General features: G+C 34.6%; 1 protein-coding gene across 4 annotated transcripts in view; it reads right to left on the bottom strand.

The window, feature by feature from the left end:
- Window positions 1-19,388, bottom strand: part of Hexo1 (beta-hexosaminidase 1) — a 55,964-nt gene extending 36,576 nt beyond the window's left edge. Inside the window, exons 1-2 of one of the 4 annotated variants that reach the window (XM_074175847.1) lie at window positions 19,284-19,388; window positions 13,466-13,537 (exon numbers count right to left, since the gene is read on the bottom strand). In XM_074175847.1, the coding sequence (XP_074031948.1) occupies window positions 13,466-13,521 (56 nt within the window). In that variant the 5' untranslated portion in view covers window positions 13,522-13,537; window positions 19,284-19,388. The other 3 variants (XM_074175849.1, XM_074175848.1, XM_074175846.1) reach the window with 3 other exon arrangements.

Below are 19,388 nucleotides of genomic sequence, written 5' to 3'. Positions count from 1 at the left end.
ATTTTGATGAGATATGTTTTAGGCAAGATAAAATCTTGAATATCATGAATAAAACATAGTTTTCTGGTATTCAAAAAAGGAAGTTTCTTTTAAATGTTCGTCGCATGAAACCAAGTTGTTCAAGTATTGTTATTTTCTTGTTTTTTGCTGAAAAATATCAATTTCTATGATTTTTCACCTGAAAGCTTTTGCACTGCCCTGTTACCTTATATCATCAGAACAGATTGAAAGCTATAATATTAATACTTATTGGGATGGTGTGAATAGATCATTAGAAACATTGCAAATGGGCTGTAAAGACTGTGACAAAAATATATCGGTCAGATTAAGCGAGTCATTGAAACTCGTTTCAAAGAACATTAAATATACAGTGTGTCTCAAAACGCATGAGAGAACAGGCATAGAATGAATAAAAACCTTCAGAATAGTTGAGATCGCTACACTCTGTTAAAATTTAAGGAAACTTTTGCAAGAAAATTTCTCGCAAATGTTCACTTCAAAATCATTGATGTGAAAGGGAAAATGACAATGTGTCCTGTAATATATAAATTGATAATCTTAGAGTTGGGAATTAGTTTTCTTCATCTCCCAAAGACACCAACTTGGTTGGTGAAACATGAGTAAATTAAACAAATTCGGTAACACAAAGCCGTAATTGTGTTTTTAATGTTATCCAGATTTGGTTCTGAAGAGCTGAAGAGGCAAGTGTGTTACGGCGAAACATCGGATGTCTAGCAGTGAGGATGACAGTGTTCCATGTAAGTGAAATTTTCAACTTTCATTTAGCATATTGTGTAGAAATCCAGTGAATGATATCTGATTTGATTCCATAACGAACGCTTGGAATACAAACTGAGTAGAGAAAGGTGTTTTTTGTATAATTCAGTGTTTATATAAGAGTATTCGTTTCGAAGGAATTCTCCTTTCGTGTTATTCAATGTTTATATGAAAGTTTCGAGAGGGCTTTTTTCCAGTTTGTCTCCGAAAGTTACTTCTTTGCATGATCTACACATCTTTGTGAAGAATTTATTTCGAAATTATAATTACTTTTTTGAAATTGATTGCTTCCTTCCTTTCTTTGGAAGATTTCCACATTTTTTTTAATAGAGATGGAAAAATAGAAAGCCAAAATCTTTCTTTCCCATTTAATTTCTTCTTCTCAACCAAACGTAAAAACTGTTTCGGTAATCTGGCATTTTCTATTGTTCATGACTTTATTATTATATGACTCCTATATCTTTATTGTTTTATTATCTTCATTATTAAGTTTCATTTGTTCAATGAATTTAATAATCGATTGAGTAATTCTAGAATGAACTGAAAAAACACTTCAACTTTTCACACTATAATATATTGTTTTGTCAAATTCTGTGACAAATGTAAATAAAGTCGCTTTATCCTTACTCTTATTATCGAAATCTTTGATTTTAAATCTGGAAACGAAAAAAATATATACTTTTTACAATATCTCATACTGCAGAATGCCACATTTTTCAAAAATTTAGACTGAAAATGTTTGTAAATTGCACACATTTTTCAGTTATTTTCTTATCCTGACAAATTTTTCCGATGTAATCTCATTTTTCTTTCGCATCATCTGAGAGTAATCAATTGATTCAGAACAAGCTGCTTTCAGAACAAGGTTATTTTCAGCTGGAAATGAGATATTTTTCAAATTTAAATGAAATGTTTTACTGCATATTTTCATTTAAATAAAACTCAGCGTATTCGGAACACAAAAAGGTATATATTCTCATTTTTTGTGAAGGATTCAACACTTCTTACTGTTTTTTTTTGTTTATATAACCTTCCACTATCTTTCTTTAGTAGTCGACTTTTCGAAAAACAATATTTTTTCTGAAAAAAGACTTATTTTTACCACTGAAGAAAGACTGTGAAAGGTTATACACCCAATAAAACACTAGTAAAAAAAAGACAGAAAATAAATATCAAACACAAAAAAACGGGTTTTTCCATTTTCTTGAAAATTTTAAGATTATGTTGAGAAATGGTTCATACAAGAGTAGTATAGCTTTATATTTTCTATAACGATATCTTGTTCCAGTGGAAATCATAAAAAACCCTTTTCCACCCCTAAAATTCCTTCATTTCACCCCCCGTACCTGAGATAAACTTTAATTAATCTATCCTGTAATGAGCACACTTTTCATTCCTAGATATATAATGATTTTGATGTTGTTATTCATTTTTCATTCTCATAAATAAAACTCACCAATCAACATCTACTCCATTTCCTGCATCAATTACCAAAAAATAAATGAGAAGAAGTGCAACCAAAATACCAATGGCAACACCGCCAACTGAATAAATCAGTATCTTCTTTCTGCTACATTTTCCAAAATTATAATTCATTTCATAGAAAAATCACAGTCACAATCCACTTTGCCAACAAAAATCTTCACCTGACTATTCACTATCTGTATGAACAATACATGTTTATTTTTAGTCCATATATTTATGCTTTCAAATGCGGGATTATCAGCCAATTGTGGTTTTAGACTGCGATAAACCGGATGATTGGCTCATTCCTTTTCAAAGTTCCCATAATCGTTTTGTTTACCTACTTGAATATATGATTTTTATTTTCCCGAAATACAATAGATATGTCAACAGTATTTTAATTAAAATTCAATTTCGAAACGTTAGCTTTCATTATAAATATCCTAACTAAACTCGATGTTAGTTTTAACGAATTTAGTATCCAACTAATAATCAAAATTCACTTTTTTTAACACGCTTTCAATAAAGTTTGTTTGAAGGTGATTGACAATGTTTCATGATGACTTTCACTAGTTCTGACTTCCATTATCCACTATATAAAATGATTTGAAATCCCTGAAACAACTAAAAACGACGAATTAAAAATGAATAGCTGAAAATAACAATTATATTAAGCAAAAAAATCTGAAATGAAATAAAAGTGAAATAAAATACAAGCAAAGATAGAACAAAAAATAAATAAAAATAAAGAAATGAAAAAGAAAATAAAAAAAAAGAAAATAAAAATAAAAAGTTGAGAGATTCCAAGCCACGTTAGTTCACGACGTTTCGATTGTTAGTGTCTACAATCATCTTCGGGTGATGACTGGACTGATTCCTCCGAGAGATGACTATTTATAGGTCGTTCGAGTACTTTCACTTATCCCCGCTTTCTATTTTCCGCTTCACTGGTTCCGTGGGAGATGACCGTTTTGGCGGGAGTTGGCCATTTTTTACTTGATGATGGGTTTCCATATGTTGCGTATTTCTACGCTGGCTTGGCTGAATACGTTGTTGAACTACATGTATGCGGCTTCCTTGAATTTTCTCCTAAACCAATGTTCCTCTCTGTGTAAAATCTCAGCTTGGGACCACTCGATGTTGTGTTAATGGGTCCAAACATGGTCTGCTATTCCTGATTTGCTGGTTTCCCCTCGCTGTGTGTTTCTTATGCTCGGCAATGCGAACATTCAATGGCCTCTTAGTTTCACCAATATAGGATTTTCCGCACTCACAGGGAATCCGATAAATGCAATTCTTGGAATCACAGTCCGCGTTTGGTGGCCTGGTTTTCGTGAGGCTGCTACGGATAGTGTTACTGGATCTGAAGCAAGTTCTGATGTTGTACTTGGAATAAATTCTTCTTATCCTCTCCGATAATCCTCTGATGTAGGGAAGTGCAAGCACCGGTTGTGACGGCTTCTCTTCCTTGCGAGGCTCCTGCTGTCTTTTAGCCAAAGTATTTTCTACCATCGCTTTGGAGTAACCATTCCGTTGAAGATCATTTTTGATGATGTCTAGTTCCTTCTCGAGACCTTCCTTCGTATTACAGAGCCCAAAAGCACGGTAATAGTCGATTGATGGTGGTTGGATTCGTGGTTCAGATACTGGCCCGTATGAGTGGGTTTTCAGTATACAGATGTTTCCCACTTAGTGTCGGTCCTCTTCACCAAAACGTAGTTGTATCAGGGATTCCAAATCATTTTATATAGTAGACAATGGAAGTCCGAACTAGTGAAATACGCTTTCATTAGCTTCACCTGTATGTATGTATGTATGTGTGTTTGTTTGCTTGTAACTCTCAAGCTTGGGATCTGTATTTGACAGAATTATCGACATTATTGCTTGATCTATTCGCGGGCAGATGGCGCTGTACGTAACCTCCTTGATATAATTAGAACTCACTTTACATGTATTTCTCCATTTGAAAAAAATATTTTTTCATTAACACGCGCGCCTGCTGCCTTATTAGTAACCCCCCTTTGAGCGCCTGCTTGATAACTGATTTTCAGGCTCCCTCTCCGGAATCGGAAAATATCAATGGTCATTTTTCTAAACAATATACTGCTGATTGATCCCAAAGTTTAGATAAAATAAATATAGTTCAAAAAGACTAAAAAACACGCTTTTATAGCATACGAAACTAAAAAATGAAAAAATAAATATAGTTGAGAAAACTGAAAAACAAGCTTTTAGAGAACATCGAACTAAAAAGTTGAAAATGAATGTTTTTTAAATAAGCTTAAAACAATAACGAAAGAAAAATACTAGTATTATTGTGAAAAAATCGTGGGCGCTTTGTACCATATTTTTTGTATATCAAGCGCCCGTCCCTATTTTCACAATAATACTAATATTTTTCGTTCGTTATTATTTTAGGCTTATTAAAAAAATATTTTCAGTTCGATGTTCTTTAAAAGCGTGTTTTTTAGTTTTTTAAACTACATTCATTGTAATTTTATTTTTGGTTTCAATTGGATTTGTGTGTATGCATTTCTTTGTAACTTGCTTGACGGTGGTTGTTGAAATGAATGGTTTCAATAAAATGAGCACTTCTCATTCTACATAACGTATTCATTATCCCCGAAGCATAAGGTGTCTTGTTAATATCGTAGAAGTGTCGTAGGGAGTAACAAAGCACTCTTAGGGCCGCGTTATATCGATAGATATTGGCTTAGATCACATATACCGGTCATACCTAAAGCAAGTGTATTAGGGCATCTCGGCAAGCCCTGCACCTGGTGTCAGGAACCTCTATACCCATCACGCGACTACAGTAGAGTAGGCTGTTGAAGACACAATCCTGGCAGGCCGACTTCAGCCTACTCGACCTGAGGAAAATGCAGATCAGATGTTTTGATGAGCCGAGGACTACAATTTTGTTGCTCCACACTCCATACACCCATAGCCAGTGTGTACTCCTCCACCACCCTTGAAGAATGATGCAGTTCCTTTCTTCCGGAGAAAAAAAGTTCAAGGTCATGCATATAAAACAAATGAGTGACTTTACGCCTCCGGTTTCAGGAGGAGCTACAGTGGTACTCTAGGTTGCTTCTGGTGTAACGTTTAATGACAATGGTGATATTTATAGTCTGGGCCACAAGATACTTTTTTTGGAATTTCTGTCCAAGGGCACCGAAAATTATGATCCAGGGCTCATTCGATTCGAAAAGACCTCTTGCAACTTTTTGGAAAATTTCAAGAGGGACTCAAAAAAATTGCAAAAGTTATAAACAATTTAGTAAAAAAAGAGGGGTTTGGTTTTTTGCAAATATCTCGGAAAAAATTAAAGATATCCGAGTGTTCGAATTTCTTTATTTCCATACTCTCCAACAGGTTAGGTTTCAAACCTTTCTTCTGGAAGTGGAGGGACTTGAATTCATGGTTGAACTCATGTCCCTCTGTGATTAAATGAGTGGCAAATGTGGAACTTATTTTTCCAATCTGAAAACTTTTTTTGTGTTTCTTTATGCGGGCTTTGAACGTTAATTCAGTTTCTCCCGATTATTCAGTTTCTCCCGATTTTGCTGAAACCCAAGTTCTTTTTGGTTTTCAAAGCAATATTTACACTTTTGTTGTGAAGAAAATCTGAAATATTTGTAGTGGGTTGGCCTAAGTAGGTTAAGGTCCTATAACTCTTATCCTCATTTCTTCGAATTGGATAAACTTCCTTGAAAGCTTTGCTGTATAATTTTTCTTATACAAATCTGCACAACAAAGGTGTAAATATTGCTTTCAAAACCAACAACAACTTAGGCATGCACATTAAGGATAACAAAGATAAAACTTCAGTTTCAGAAAAATCGGGATTTTCATGTGGGTCATGTCCGATGTTTTATATAGGTTAAACTGGAAGAACGTTCAAAACCCGCATGAAGGAACATAAAAATAGTTTTCAGACTGAAAAATAAATTCCACATATGCCACTCATTTAATCACAGAGGGACATGAGTTCAACCATGAACTCAAGCCCCTCCATTTCCAGAGTGAAGGTTTGAAACTTAGCCTACTGGAGAGTATGGTACGCTTGAGGAAGCTATTGTATAGCGAAACACGTGTCATGGTTTTCGTAAAACCCTTTGAAGTGAAAATCATACAATCAACTGTATTAATTGGTTTTTATAGTAATATTAGGTTGTTTCAACAGTTTATCCGTTTTTATGAGTCTACTTTAAACTGTAATATATAATATGTGTATACTTATTCAATTTAATCTAAATAAACGCCATTTGAATGAGTTCTTTTTTGCTAACTTAGTAGAAGTCGAGTAATTCCGTCTACATGAAAACTGGGTCATCGAGATTCGATGCAGTCGACGAAAGCCGTTTTCGACCCGGTGAGAAAGTTATCAAAGTGCTTCAGAAGATGGTAGTCGGTTGGCGAGAGGTCTGATGTGGCAATTTCTGTGGATCGCTCAAATAGCGGGGCACCCACTTTTCGATCTTTTTTATCTTTCTAGTCTCCACCAGGGTACTCAAATCTTCCTCTTGGATTACTGTAGGTCAACCCCGTCGAGGAATATCTTCAACGCTAAAATCTTCAGAGCGAAATTCCGCAAAATAATGTCGTTCATTAACATTATCGTTGCCAAATGCCTGATTAATTTTTCGGGCTGTTTCGGTAGCACTCTGGTTCAGTTTGAATTCGTAGAGAAAATTTGGCTGAAAATAGCTTAACGACATCATATAGTAATAAACTGGAGTTTCAAAAACACATGACAACGAAACGGACAAAACTTTTGAAACAATAAAAGTTTATATACTGATAATCAAGTGATTGGCTATTGTACGATTAAAATAATATTGAACTTTTATTGTTTTCGACTTTTATGACATAGATAAAAAATTAAATTTATCAAGTCTAATAAATTGAGAAAGAACGAAGTGAGTCACTAACAATATAGTCCTGAATTTTCGATAAGTTTTCTTCATCTTCTGAAGACGACAACTTGGTTAGTGAAACGCGCGTCGAGAATAACATTGCAGTTCTGCTATCAGCGAAAAGTGCTTTTTTGGATTAATTCTAAGCCAAAGGTTCCAGTTTTACCTTTATTAATATACAATTTGAATAGTATGACTTTCCATCTACTTAGTGACTAATACTTTTACCTAAGTGTAGAACTAATTGCAACTTCGATTAGAAAAGAAATTTCACAAAGTCATTCAGGGGTTGTAACTAAATTAAAACATAAAAGATCAGGAAATTTTGTGTGATTTCTCTGTAATAATTCATCAGGAATCATTGAAATTCAAAGATTCAAAAGTGGACCATGTCATGCAACCTACAATGGGGAATGTTCCTCCTGACGAAAATCAAGTAGTTTTCATAAAAGAGTTCTAAAACAACGCATTTTAAACTTATCATTTCAACCTTTTTCTTTGAAAAATTATTTGAATACTTTAAAAAGAGGAATGAAATAATGCATTCAACTTTTAAAGGGATTCGTTTCTATTTCACCATTTGGCAACATCGGTTATAGCTAATAAAGGAGAATGAATCTGTTACCTGTGTGAGACAAACAAATATGACATATTTCACAGGCATGATGTTCTGTTTACTTATGTTCCGAGTTCGGAGACATTCTGTGACATATGACATTTTGTGCACCTAACCTATCTTCCTCTATATAAATAAATAACAAAACAACTGTTGTTTATGTGGCTTGTGGAGGTGGTATTGAACTATAATTTATATTTTGCCTTAATTGTTGATTTATAAAGATAATTTTCCTTTTTTAAAGTAGAATATCTAGATACGTGTAAGTAATTCTAGGCGTTGTTAAATTAAAACCCAACATTTGAAACAACAATTTGAATACTTTTCGGAGTGAATTTGAAAAACTCATGAATTGAACTCAACTTTATTTTGTTCAAACTTGCATTTGCTGTAATAACCCAAATTGAGGAACATTCCCCATTGAAATAGTAGATTTTATAAGGAGCAGAGGACTAAATCACCGACAATTCAGACAGTTTTTACAAGATGTGGCCGAAAAGTTTTCTGATAACCCTTATTTCACCGAAGTTCGTTGGCTCAGTCAAGGAGTAGTTTTGGAAAGATTTTTTGCATTACGTGAACCTATTCAAGCTTTCATATTAGAAAAAGGCAACCCAATTGATTATGACAATGACTGGTGAGTTGATTGTGCCTTTTCGGTGGATATGAATAAACACTTGACTGAATATAATGTTACAGGGTAAAACTCTAATTATCACTCAAATGTATTCATGTATTCAAACCTTTGAAACAAAGTTGAGGCTGTGGGAAAATCAAGTGAAAAATCAAACTTTGGATCTTTCCCCTCATTCAAAATAATTTGGCACAGTGAACGAAAAAAGTTTGATCAGTATTCTCAACTTCTGTAAAATCTGATCACGGAATTCAACAATCGTTTTGAAGATTTCCACAAAATGAATAAAATGGAATTCTCAATTTTCAACAATCCATTCAATTTTCAAACTTCAGAGGCACCAGTTCATTTGCAAAATGGAGTTGATACATCTTCAATCGGGCAGTTTTTTGAAAGAATAATTTAAAGAGGTTAATGCTCTTACATTTTATACTCAATACTTCAAGAGTTTGGATAACCCGGAATGGGCTTGTTATATGCTATGGAAAATGATACTAGTTTGCTTATAGACTGATAGAGTTAGGGATATATTAAACTTATCAAGCTTAATCAGTCCCAAGATCTCTTTAAATTTGCAGAAAAAAGAACAATTCGAAAAGCAAGAATTTAAATTGACCGCGTATCTGTTGACCAATAAAATTGATCGTGTCTAGAGCGGAGTTGCCAAGTGTATTGGTTTTTAATATCCAATCACAGATGTGATGATCCAATTTGACAAAGGCCATTTTTGTTGTTATTGTTGTCAACTCGGTGTGAATACAACTGTTACAAAAATTTTTTCAGTGTTCCAAAAAAAAGAAACTCTAAGAGATCTATGGTTTTCTTCAGTTGGCCGAGGTAAAACAAAATTTAAATCAAAACTTTCCATCCATCGACAAAAGACAAAGTCAGAAATGAATGTCATATAAATGAAAGGAACCTACTAAATATACTACCTACCGTTTCAATTTTTCATTCTTCATTTCGGTACCAAAGTATTGTAAATTTTTCAAGTAAAATTCATCGATGAAAATCGACTCTTGGTAAGAGTCAGATTTAACAAAACTAGGCTCAACATTAATTTTGAAATTATTTTAACAAAAATACGAAGTTATGTGTGGAAACCATTAACATTAGAAAGAGTACATTCTCGCATACACTACAGAGGGCGCTGGCTGACTGGATGACAATATGGCTAATATAACAGTAACGTTGAATTTCTTATTTTTTGTGGGTGGCATGAATGCATAATTGATTTATTATATTAGGGTTCATGGGCAATCAAAACCCATTTGAAAATACAGCTCGTTAAATTCTATTTAGAATCATATTTAGATATAACTTGTACCATATCAGTTATCAAAGCAAATATTATTGACCATTTTTATGCCTTATTCGTGGATTAGAGCGATCTTATTATTGTATATTTATTTGTTTGCTGGCCTTATTCTTTAAAAAAAATGAATGAATATTTACAGAAAATTTCAATTGATCGTTCATTTTCTCAGGAAAATCAAGTACCCATATCACATTCTGCTTGTATTTGCAACATTGAGTTTCAACTTTTTCTTAGCTGACAGCTCGCGTAGGAACAATTCGTTTTTTTATCGAGTTTGTATGTGATTTAAAAGTGTTTTAGAGATATATTTGAATATTAATATGGTGCATTCTTGTGCTGATTTCAATTGTGCGGAAAGGCACAAGAAAACAGAAAACGCATTGGTTTATAGGTGAGTTATTTCATATAATGAGTTTAGGTTCCCAAAGTATAAAATTATGAGAAAAAAATGGGTTAAAGTATTGAAAAGAAAAACTACAATCCTTCTTCCAAGACTTTATAGAAATCATATAAAAAGTGAAATGAGAACGTGTACATTTTATTCCATGTGAGAAATTTTCATTAATTGAAACGTTAACGGGTTCATATACACTTCTATAATTGAATTGATAATTATAGGCTTCGAAAATTTTACGATTTGGCAATGTTGATTATTTTTATTGTTCCTATTGGTCAATCGAACAAGAAGCGGTAATAGGCCCGTGACGTCACCAACCTACCACATTCGATTTTTAATAATTAATTACGGGAAAACTACGGTACTTAGAGAGCTGAAACAAAATGCACTGTTTTTCAATTCGAAATTTCTATCAAGTGAACTGTAAACCAAAAATCATGAAACAAGCCCATTGAGAAAGCATGCAGCACACATTCTGTGCATTTTTGGTAGTACCTATTTGGTAGTATATTAAGACGATGTAAAAATAAATATTCGATGAAACGTTTCGTGTCAACATGGCCACCATCGACTTTTTTTTAAATATAGACCTGTCTTTTTAATTAGAGATATTGATAAAGCGATAAATTCACAATCCAAGCATATATCACATTTGATATTTTTATAGCGTTTCATTTGAAATAACCACCATCATCAGTGACAACAATCAAACAGAAAAACAATTTATTTTATCATGAACTTTTGGGAAAAATGAAACCAATACGGAAAAGCTACATGGCAATTTACAATTAATGCTCGAATTGACGACCTCTTTGTTGAATGCACATAAGTTGTCGGCCCAGACAAATTCTGTGACAATTTTCTAGCTAATTAAGTGTAATACTAATACATTTTATTTTTTGTTTAAGATGGACGATATCTGCACTTGATGTTGAAAAAACTTTATCCTTTATGTATCCCCAGACAAAAAATCTAAAAGAGTAATATCTGGGGATCGAGCTGGTCGATTACTTGGTCCATTGTTTCCAATCCATTTTCTTGGGAATTTTGCATCTAAATGTTCCCTTATTATTACTGCATTATGGGGAGGAGCGTCGTCCTGTTGAAAATATTGTATTTCATGGCGGACATTCAGTGGCAATTCATCTAAGTAGCTATCGAATTCATTGAATAGAAAATGAAGATACATTTCACTATTCAAATGATCATCGTAAAAGAAAGGGCCAAGGATGTGTGTTCCCACAATTCCCAACCAAACATTTATTCAGAACCTTGCTTGGAAATTGGTTTCCATATGTAAATGTTCTTTTGCATTATTCCACCTATAATGGATATTTCTGTTAAAACAACCATTGTTGGTGAATTTTGATTCGTCCGTCCATATTATTTTACAAATATTTCCAACTTCCGTAATCCCTTTCATTGAGATGATGAACTATGCATGTCCTGTAGCATTTATATTTGTTCTTTTTCAAAATAGTTCTGGTGGATTTTATAGAAATCCATTTCGTGGGCAATTTCTCGTAAAGAACAATCTTGATTAGCATAATTTTTGTAACTGGCCAATCCTGATTTGAAAAAAAAGATGTTTTTACTGTGTAAATTTTTATGTGGTAATATTTGCTCACCCATAACATTTATTTGATTCCTCACACTTCCAGCAACCACACATTTTTCGTTGCAATTTCCTCGTATAACTCGAGAAGGGCGATTGTCTCCGTACATTTTCTTAGACCATTGTATTGTTCCCGATGACACTTACCTTTTTACACGCTTTATATTAGCTTCATCCATATGTATGTATGTTTGTATGTATGATTGTTTGTAACTCTCAAGCTCGGGATCGGTATTGACAGAATTATCGGCATTATTGGTTGATCTATTCGCGAGCAGATGGCGCTGTACGTAACCTCATTGATATTTCTTGATCTATTCGTGGGCAGATGGCGTTGTACGTAACTATCAATTATTGCTTGATCTGGTTGCGGGCAGATGGCGCTGTTCGTAACTATCAATTATTGCTTGCTATTCGTGGGCAGATGCCGCTATACGTAACCTCCTTGATAGGTTTTTCACAAGAAAATCCAAATAAAAAACATATTTTAAGAATTATACGTGTTAGCGAAATTTTGTACCACAGATCAAATATTTAAATATTTACAACTACCGAGATTCAGTACAGAAAAAAGTTTTGAACGAAACGGAACATACATTTTAAAATCTAATTCGATTATTTGAAAGCAAACCAGAATATGGATTTCAACAATGAAAACTTTATCGTAAATTGTACACCTGAAAATTCAGTTACTCAAATATTTCAAAAAATCGAAAAATTAGAGTTAAGGTGCTTGACATACATGCCAAATTAACAGATTGATTTGAAAAATAAAATTATTCACTGAAAAAATATTTTTAGTCCATTAATGTTTTGAATGAAACAAAACATCAAGACTGAATTGTTTTTTGAAATTATTACCGCAAATTTTTTCTTTACTTCGAAACAAATTTTACAACTGTCCGCCCTCTGTTGGAGACTTACTGCATCTCAGTATTACTATAGAATTTAAGACCTCAAACTTTATTATGTTGTTTGAGAGGAATTTTACATTCGTGCGCCGTATGTTAAAGATTTATAATACTAGTGACTAGAACTTGAAAAAAAAGTATTTTTGACAATAAATCGGACTAAAAAGTGAAAAATAAATATAGTTTGAAAAAACTAAAAAACTGAACTGAACTGAAGAACTGAAGAGTTAAAAATATTTATTTAAATAAGCTTAAAACAATAACGAACGAAAAATACTAGTTTTATTGTGAAAAAAGCCTGAGCGCTTTGTGCCATATTTTCATTTTTGTATATCAGGCGCCCGTCGCTTTTTTCACAATAATACTAGTATTTTTCGTTCGTTATTGTTTTAAGCTTATTCAAAAATGTTTTAAACTTTTTAGTTCGATGTTCTTTAAAAGCGTGTTTTTTTGTTTTTTTAACTATTTTTATTTCTCATTCAATCGTCTTCGTATCTGTTACGATTTAGAATATAGCAATGTTACCACAAGACGAAAAAAAAGGCCTGCATAATTAAATAAATAAAATGTTATAATAATTCAGTACGTTTTTTTATTTGAATCTGGTACGCCCACACATTCTAAATTCAATAAATGGATTTCTGCAAAATTGAGTTTGACACCTCTGGTATAATCGCTTCCTTAGACACGTCATACAGTGTGACAACATCTGAGAAGCTATTATAGCGCGGTTTGTAAACTCTTCAGTAAAAATTCTACAGTTAAGTGTTAATTGAATATAACCAATCAATGATCATTTGTTGTTTTCTCTCACCTCACAATTAACAGCAATCCGAACCCAATACATATCACAAAACTGCGTCGATACATGCCTCCAAATCTCAACCTGAAAAAAAATGGTTGAATAAGTCGTAGCTGTATGAATCTTTTTCTAATAGAATTGAATATAAAATTCCACCTGAATTTTTTAATCGATGAGCGAACCTCTCAGTTATGATAACGAATGAAAATAACATCATTTTGGAGATAAGTAAACGTATCAGTGGTAATTGGAATATGAATGAACTTTGTACTGGGTTTGTGATATCTGTATATTAGGTTGGTTTTATGGGCATAGTCGAAGTAACTCAAAAGCCAAAAAAAACCAATACAAAGAAATAATGCCGCTACGAATTAGTCCAGGTGGACTGAAGAACTGCCGGTTTTTATTGGATAATTTTTTCTAATCGAGTTTTATGATTGGCCGAAGAGTCATAAAATTAAATTTAAAGTCATGTTACGGTGACGAATAGAATGTGTGGATATTTATAGCAGTCGTGTTGTCAATGTTCAGTTCAGGAACTGATCGCGATTTGAGTGTTGAAATTCGATATTGATGAAGTTATAGATAATTAAAATTTCTGTTATTTGTTTAAAATGTGGCATCCTTGGACAAGTACTAATAGTAATAACGAATGTGATAACAAGGCAGACTTTTTCCTGTGTAGTGATTCCAATAGCGCGGGCGAACAATGCGAAAAATAGATACCAGTGAATAAGATTCGGATGCATTTAAATATTGAAACACTGAGAGTATATTTTAATGTATATAAGAATCTACATATCAAGTTTGGTTTCGAGGGAAAAAAACTATTACCAGCAACATCAGATTTGACCGAAATTCCTTTCTCAACTGTACGTAAAATAGTCAAAAACAACCTTATGAACGCAAGACGCGATTTGATGCGCGATTACCAAAACATTTAGAAGTTCATCTAATAAAATCATTAAAAAAACAATATATGACTGTTACAAAAGCAATGAGATTCCTACAATTGAAATCATAAGGAAGAAATTGAATACTTCCGGCCATAACGTGAGCTGCTGTGACAAAACTTTTCAGAATTGGATAAAGAAACTAGGATTTAGATTTAAAATATCAAACAAACGTCAAGCAGTTATGGAAAGCAAAAGAATAGTGGAATTGCGTAGCAAATACTTAGAGCAAATAACTAAATATAGACAAGAAAAACGGCAATTTTTCTATTTGGATGAAACTTGGTATGACAATCAAGACAGTTACGAAAGGGTGGACTGATGGTTCGAGAATGTGTACGCCTAACATGCCGACAAAGAAAGGATCGCGACTAATCATTATGCATTGCGGAGGAAGTGAAGGATGGGTTCTGAGTTCTTTGAAATTATGTGGAAAAAAACTTGAGGACTGCAATGTTGACTATCATAAGAACATGGAAGCTAATATTTCTGAGGAATAGTTTGAAAACCATTGGTCTCAAATTTGGATGCGAATAGTGTAATAGTTCTTGACAACGCTTCCTATCATTCGCGACAGCTCATCAAAGTACCGAATAAAAATTCGAGGAAAGATGAAATACAAAGTTTTTTAATGGATAGCAATTTGTATTTTGAAGATAACTATACCAAAAACCAACTACTTGAAGTTTTACAGACAAAAACATTTGAAAAAGTGTATGCCCTTGAGAGTATTGCTTGAAAAGTATGGAGACACCATATTGAGACTTCCCCCTATTTCTGTGTTTTCAATCCCATCGAGGTGATTTGGGAAACTTGACACAAAACATCAGGCGGAAAAATAATTTTCCAAAATTTGATAAGAAGGTGATAGAGCTAGTTGAAGAAGAAGTATCTAATATTACCGAAGGAGACTGGCAGAAAAGGATTAAAAGAGTAATTTTAGTTGAAAAAGACTATATGGAGATTGGACACTTCCATAACAATGGTGGAAATAAATTCATCATTGATTCAAATGACGGCAGTGATAGTGAAACGGAGAATATGGAAGAGGAATTATCAGAAGCTTTCGAAGAAAGTTAGTGAAGTGTTTTTGAAGCGATCGATTGTATATATATGTGAGTTAGTAGTTAGGTTAGGTTAGGTCACAAGTTGGTTTTTGACGTTATCATACCATATAATAATACAACTTATTTATTAAAAGACCTGCAAAGTACAAGTGTAGGATAATGTCAAAAAGATACTGGAGACCGTTCTGAAAATTCTTACAATCAAAAAATTCCTCGATGGACTAGAATGCATGGTGGGTAAGGTGACTTTTCAATATAAATTTGAAGTAGTCATAACTATTAATATTTTTAAGATCGGTTGGTTGCTTGTTGAATAGTTCAGCAGGTAGTTCTACAGAATTATGTGAAATCAGCGTTAATCTGTAACTTGGGATTCCCAAATACCTACTTTTGACTGAATTGATAGGGTATTGAATCGTATCGTGAAATAAAAAACTCTGACGAATTCTTCCTAGCATGCAAAATACTATTCACGATATATAATCTTGGTAGTGTCAAAAAGTCTGCATTAATAAATAAATGGCGACAAATCTAGTGCTTTTTTTCCATCACAGATTTTCGTAGTTAAGGTATGAGTGTACGTAAGCAGAGTAAAATAATTTAAGTAGCTCAAATACGTGCGAAGCAACGTGCGAAGTAGGAACTGCAACTATGACTCTTCAAGGCGAGGCTATCAGGTTCAAGGTCACCAGGGGCTGCCCTCAAGGTGGGGTACTATCTCCCCTTCTGTGGTCGCTCCTGGTGAATAGTCTGCTTGATGCCCTTGACAGGAAAGGGTAGCTTGTAATATCCTCCAAAGCGCGTTGGATGTTGTTCACAGTTGGTGCCTGAGGGAGCAGATGTCTGTCAACCCCAGCAAAACTGTGTTAATCCCCTTCACCAAGAGAAGGAAATTGGATGATCTAAAGCCACTTTCCCTCAATGGTGTGGGCATTCCATTTGGAACAGAGGTGAAATATCTTGGCATTGTCCTTGATTAAAGACTCACCTGGAACGCTCACTTGGAAAAAGTTTCAAACAAAGCCAGACTGTCTCTATGGACATGTCGAAGGATTTGTGGTAAAACTTGGGGTTTAGGTCCCAAACAAATCCATTGAATTAATGTGATGATTTCAGACCAATGATTACTTATGGTGCAATTGTTTGGTGGCCGAGGGCTTTACAGAAAACGGCCCAAGCGAAGCTCTCTGACTCACAGAGACAGGCTTGTCTGGCTATCAGTGGTGCCATCAGTACCACACTGTCAGCGGCAATGGAGATCCTTCTATAGCTACCTCCTCTCCACATTTTTCTGGAAAGAGAGGCTAGATGGACTGTATACAGACTTGTGCACATTGATAATTGCACAAATCAAATCAATGCAGAGTGCAACACACTGTTGGTTAACATTGGAAGTCACAGCATTCTGGAAATGACCTCTGACTTTATGCCTCCAACTGTCAACTAGAAACTGCCTTATAAAGTACTATTCCCGAGTAGAGAGGACTGGATCCCCCGGGAGAAGGAAATATTAAGAGAACATAGTTGTTGGTTCACAAATGGATCAAAAACACCTTCCGGTTCTGATGCAGAGTTATCTACCTGCCTAGGAACTTATGCGACAGTATTTCAAGAGGAAATTTACGCTATTGAATTGTGTGCGAAGAGATTGGATAAATCCAACCTCACTCACAAGTCAATAAAAATATTCTCGGACAGTCAAGCGGTGTTGGAAGCTCATGGCTCCTACCGAGCAACGTATAAATTGGTAGCAAACTGCCAAAAACGACTCTCCTCGATAAGAAGACTTAACAGATTGTCTCTGGTATGGATTCCTGGCCATACTGGCCTGGAAGGCAATGACGCTGCTGACTCTCTTGCAAAGAAGGGTGCTGCAAGCGGCGTCATTGGCCCAGAACCTTTCATTGGCATCGCTTTGGGCTTTGCCAAACAAACACTGAACACCTGGATGGCAAGTAGATTTATGGACTTCTGGCCGAATCTTCCAGGATTTGCTCACTCCAAGGCGTTTATTCACTCTTCGAAGCTTAATTCCAAACAGTTGTTGGACTACAGTAGCGGTGAACTACGATGTCTAACAGGCCTTTTTACAGGACATTGTCATTGGAATCATCATATGCAGAAACTTGGACTGTCGAAAGACACTGTGTGTCGCCTCTGACTGGAAAATGATGAAACAGCAGAGCATATACTTTGTGCTTGCCCCGCTGGGGACCGAATCAGCTTCTTTGAGTTCGGCAGATCCGTACTCTCACCATCTGACCTGAAAGACCACTCACCATACAAACTAATCGGCTTCGTTAAGAAGCTGGGTTCATTTGACCGAGTGTGAATAGGTGTGAGCCACAATAAATCCTTGTGGGTTACGGTGGAGGGTCGAATAGACCCACTCACTTACCTACCACTCACCTACCTACGTGCGAAGCCTCCATACGACAAAACAGCCCACCGACAGTTCACATAAAATATGATCTATTTGATTCGACCAGGTTACGAGTCTAAGTAAACTCCTAAGTACTTTGTGACGTTTTTTTGTGCGATTGTGTTTTCATGAACGCGCATCAGAAGACTGCTATTCAAGTCCTTCATGAGAATACCATTAGTTCTGTCTTTTTATCATTCAGTATTATTTTATTAGTGTTGCAATAATGTTTCATGGAGTTACTATCTCATTTGATCTTAAACTTAGCTCTTTGAGGGCTTTATTGGAAGTGGATGATATTGTGTCATCTGCAAATAATGCTAGATATTCTCTGGCAAATAGAAGAAAAATATCATTGATGAAAGCTATGAATAAAATAATGGAGCCAGATCACCGCCTTCAGGGAAAGTTTTTCATGCGATTTGTAGACTTTTGAATTGATACGTAATTCTGTTTTTTGAGGTCTGTGAAGTGAGAAGAAACTGAACCAACGCAGTGGATTGCCACTGAGGCTAATACATTCTAGTTTCTTCCATAGTAGATATATATCAATCACATCAAGAGCACGACGCAAATCAGGGAATATGCAAGCCGTGGCTTCTTTGTTATCTACGTTTAAAAGAATTTTTTTTTATAAAGAGACAATAGTGCCTCTGTTGAGAGTTCATCAAACTTGATAGTCCGGAATATCGAAGTAAGGTTGAGGATTTGCCACTCTTCTATAGATACTTTCACGGAAACAGTTCAAGTGACACATTTGATTCCACCAAGAGCGGTACATATCAGAAATACGCGACGGACTGTGGCTGCTCATCGTTTTGAGGATCAACTCTGTGCACCTCAAACTTCACTGTTCAAGAACTTTTTCATTTAGAAAACTGCGTTTATGTGAATCAAACTTCCTGAGAACGTTTTTCCAGGCATTTTTCCTTAAGGCGCTCTTATTTTCCCGTAGTGCTTGCGTTTTGTCCTTCGAAAAATTAAAAAGATCTATACGGAAACAAAAAGACTAATATACTCGACAATACAATGCTTTATAGACTTGTAAAAATTAGTTAACTCCCCACTGCATCACGTGGACAAAATTCTTTAACGCGTCATCTTGAACGATAAATAACTGAACTTTGAAATTTTACCACTTTTCAGAAATGATCCATTATAAGGTGCATTTTTTGGTCGCCTGAGATGATTTTCCAGCTTGATCCGTCCCTGTACTTGTTATGGCAATGGAATAATATAAACACTTCAACAAAGAAGCCGCCAGCTGACTGACTGCTTCTTATAAACAAATAATTTTCTTATCCCGCACACTAAACACAGAGGCCAAGTTCATGCGACAGATTAATAATGTCAGAATGTTCAATTTCAATTCGCAATTTGAAACTTACCGTTATATTCAGATGATTGTAACATATGACTAACGATTTGTGAAAGTCGTGCACTGACTGAACAATTGAAGGAGTATCGAATCTTATATATTAGTCTGTCATCGA

Source organism: Leptinotarsa decemlineata, unplaced genomic scaffold, assembly GCF_025532065.1.
Source record: "Leptinotarsa decemlineata unplaced genomic scaffold, Ldec_3_MD MMD2_tig00001393_RagTag_RagTag, whole genome shotgun sequence".
In the NCBI taxonomy this organism is placed as follows: domain Eukaryota; kingdom Metazoa; phylum Arthropoda; class Insecta; order Coleoptera; family Chrysomelidae; genus Leptinotarsa; species Leptinotarsa decemlineata.
The sequence above is the reverse complement of the archived record's forward strand: the minus strand, read 5'-3'. Positions and strand labels throughout refer to the sequence as shown.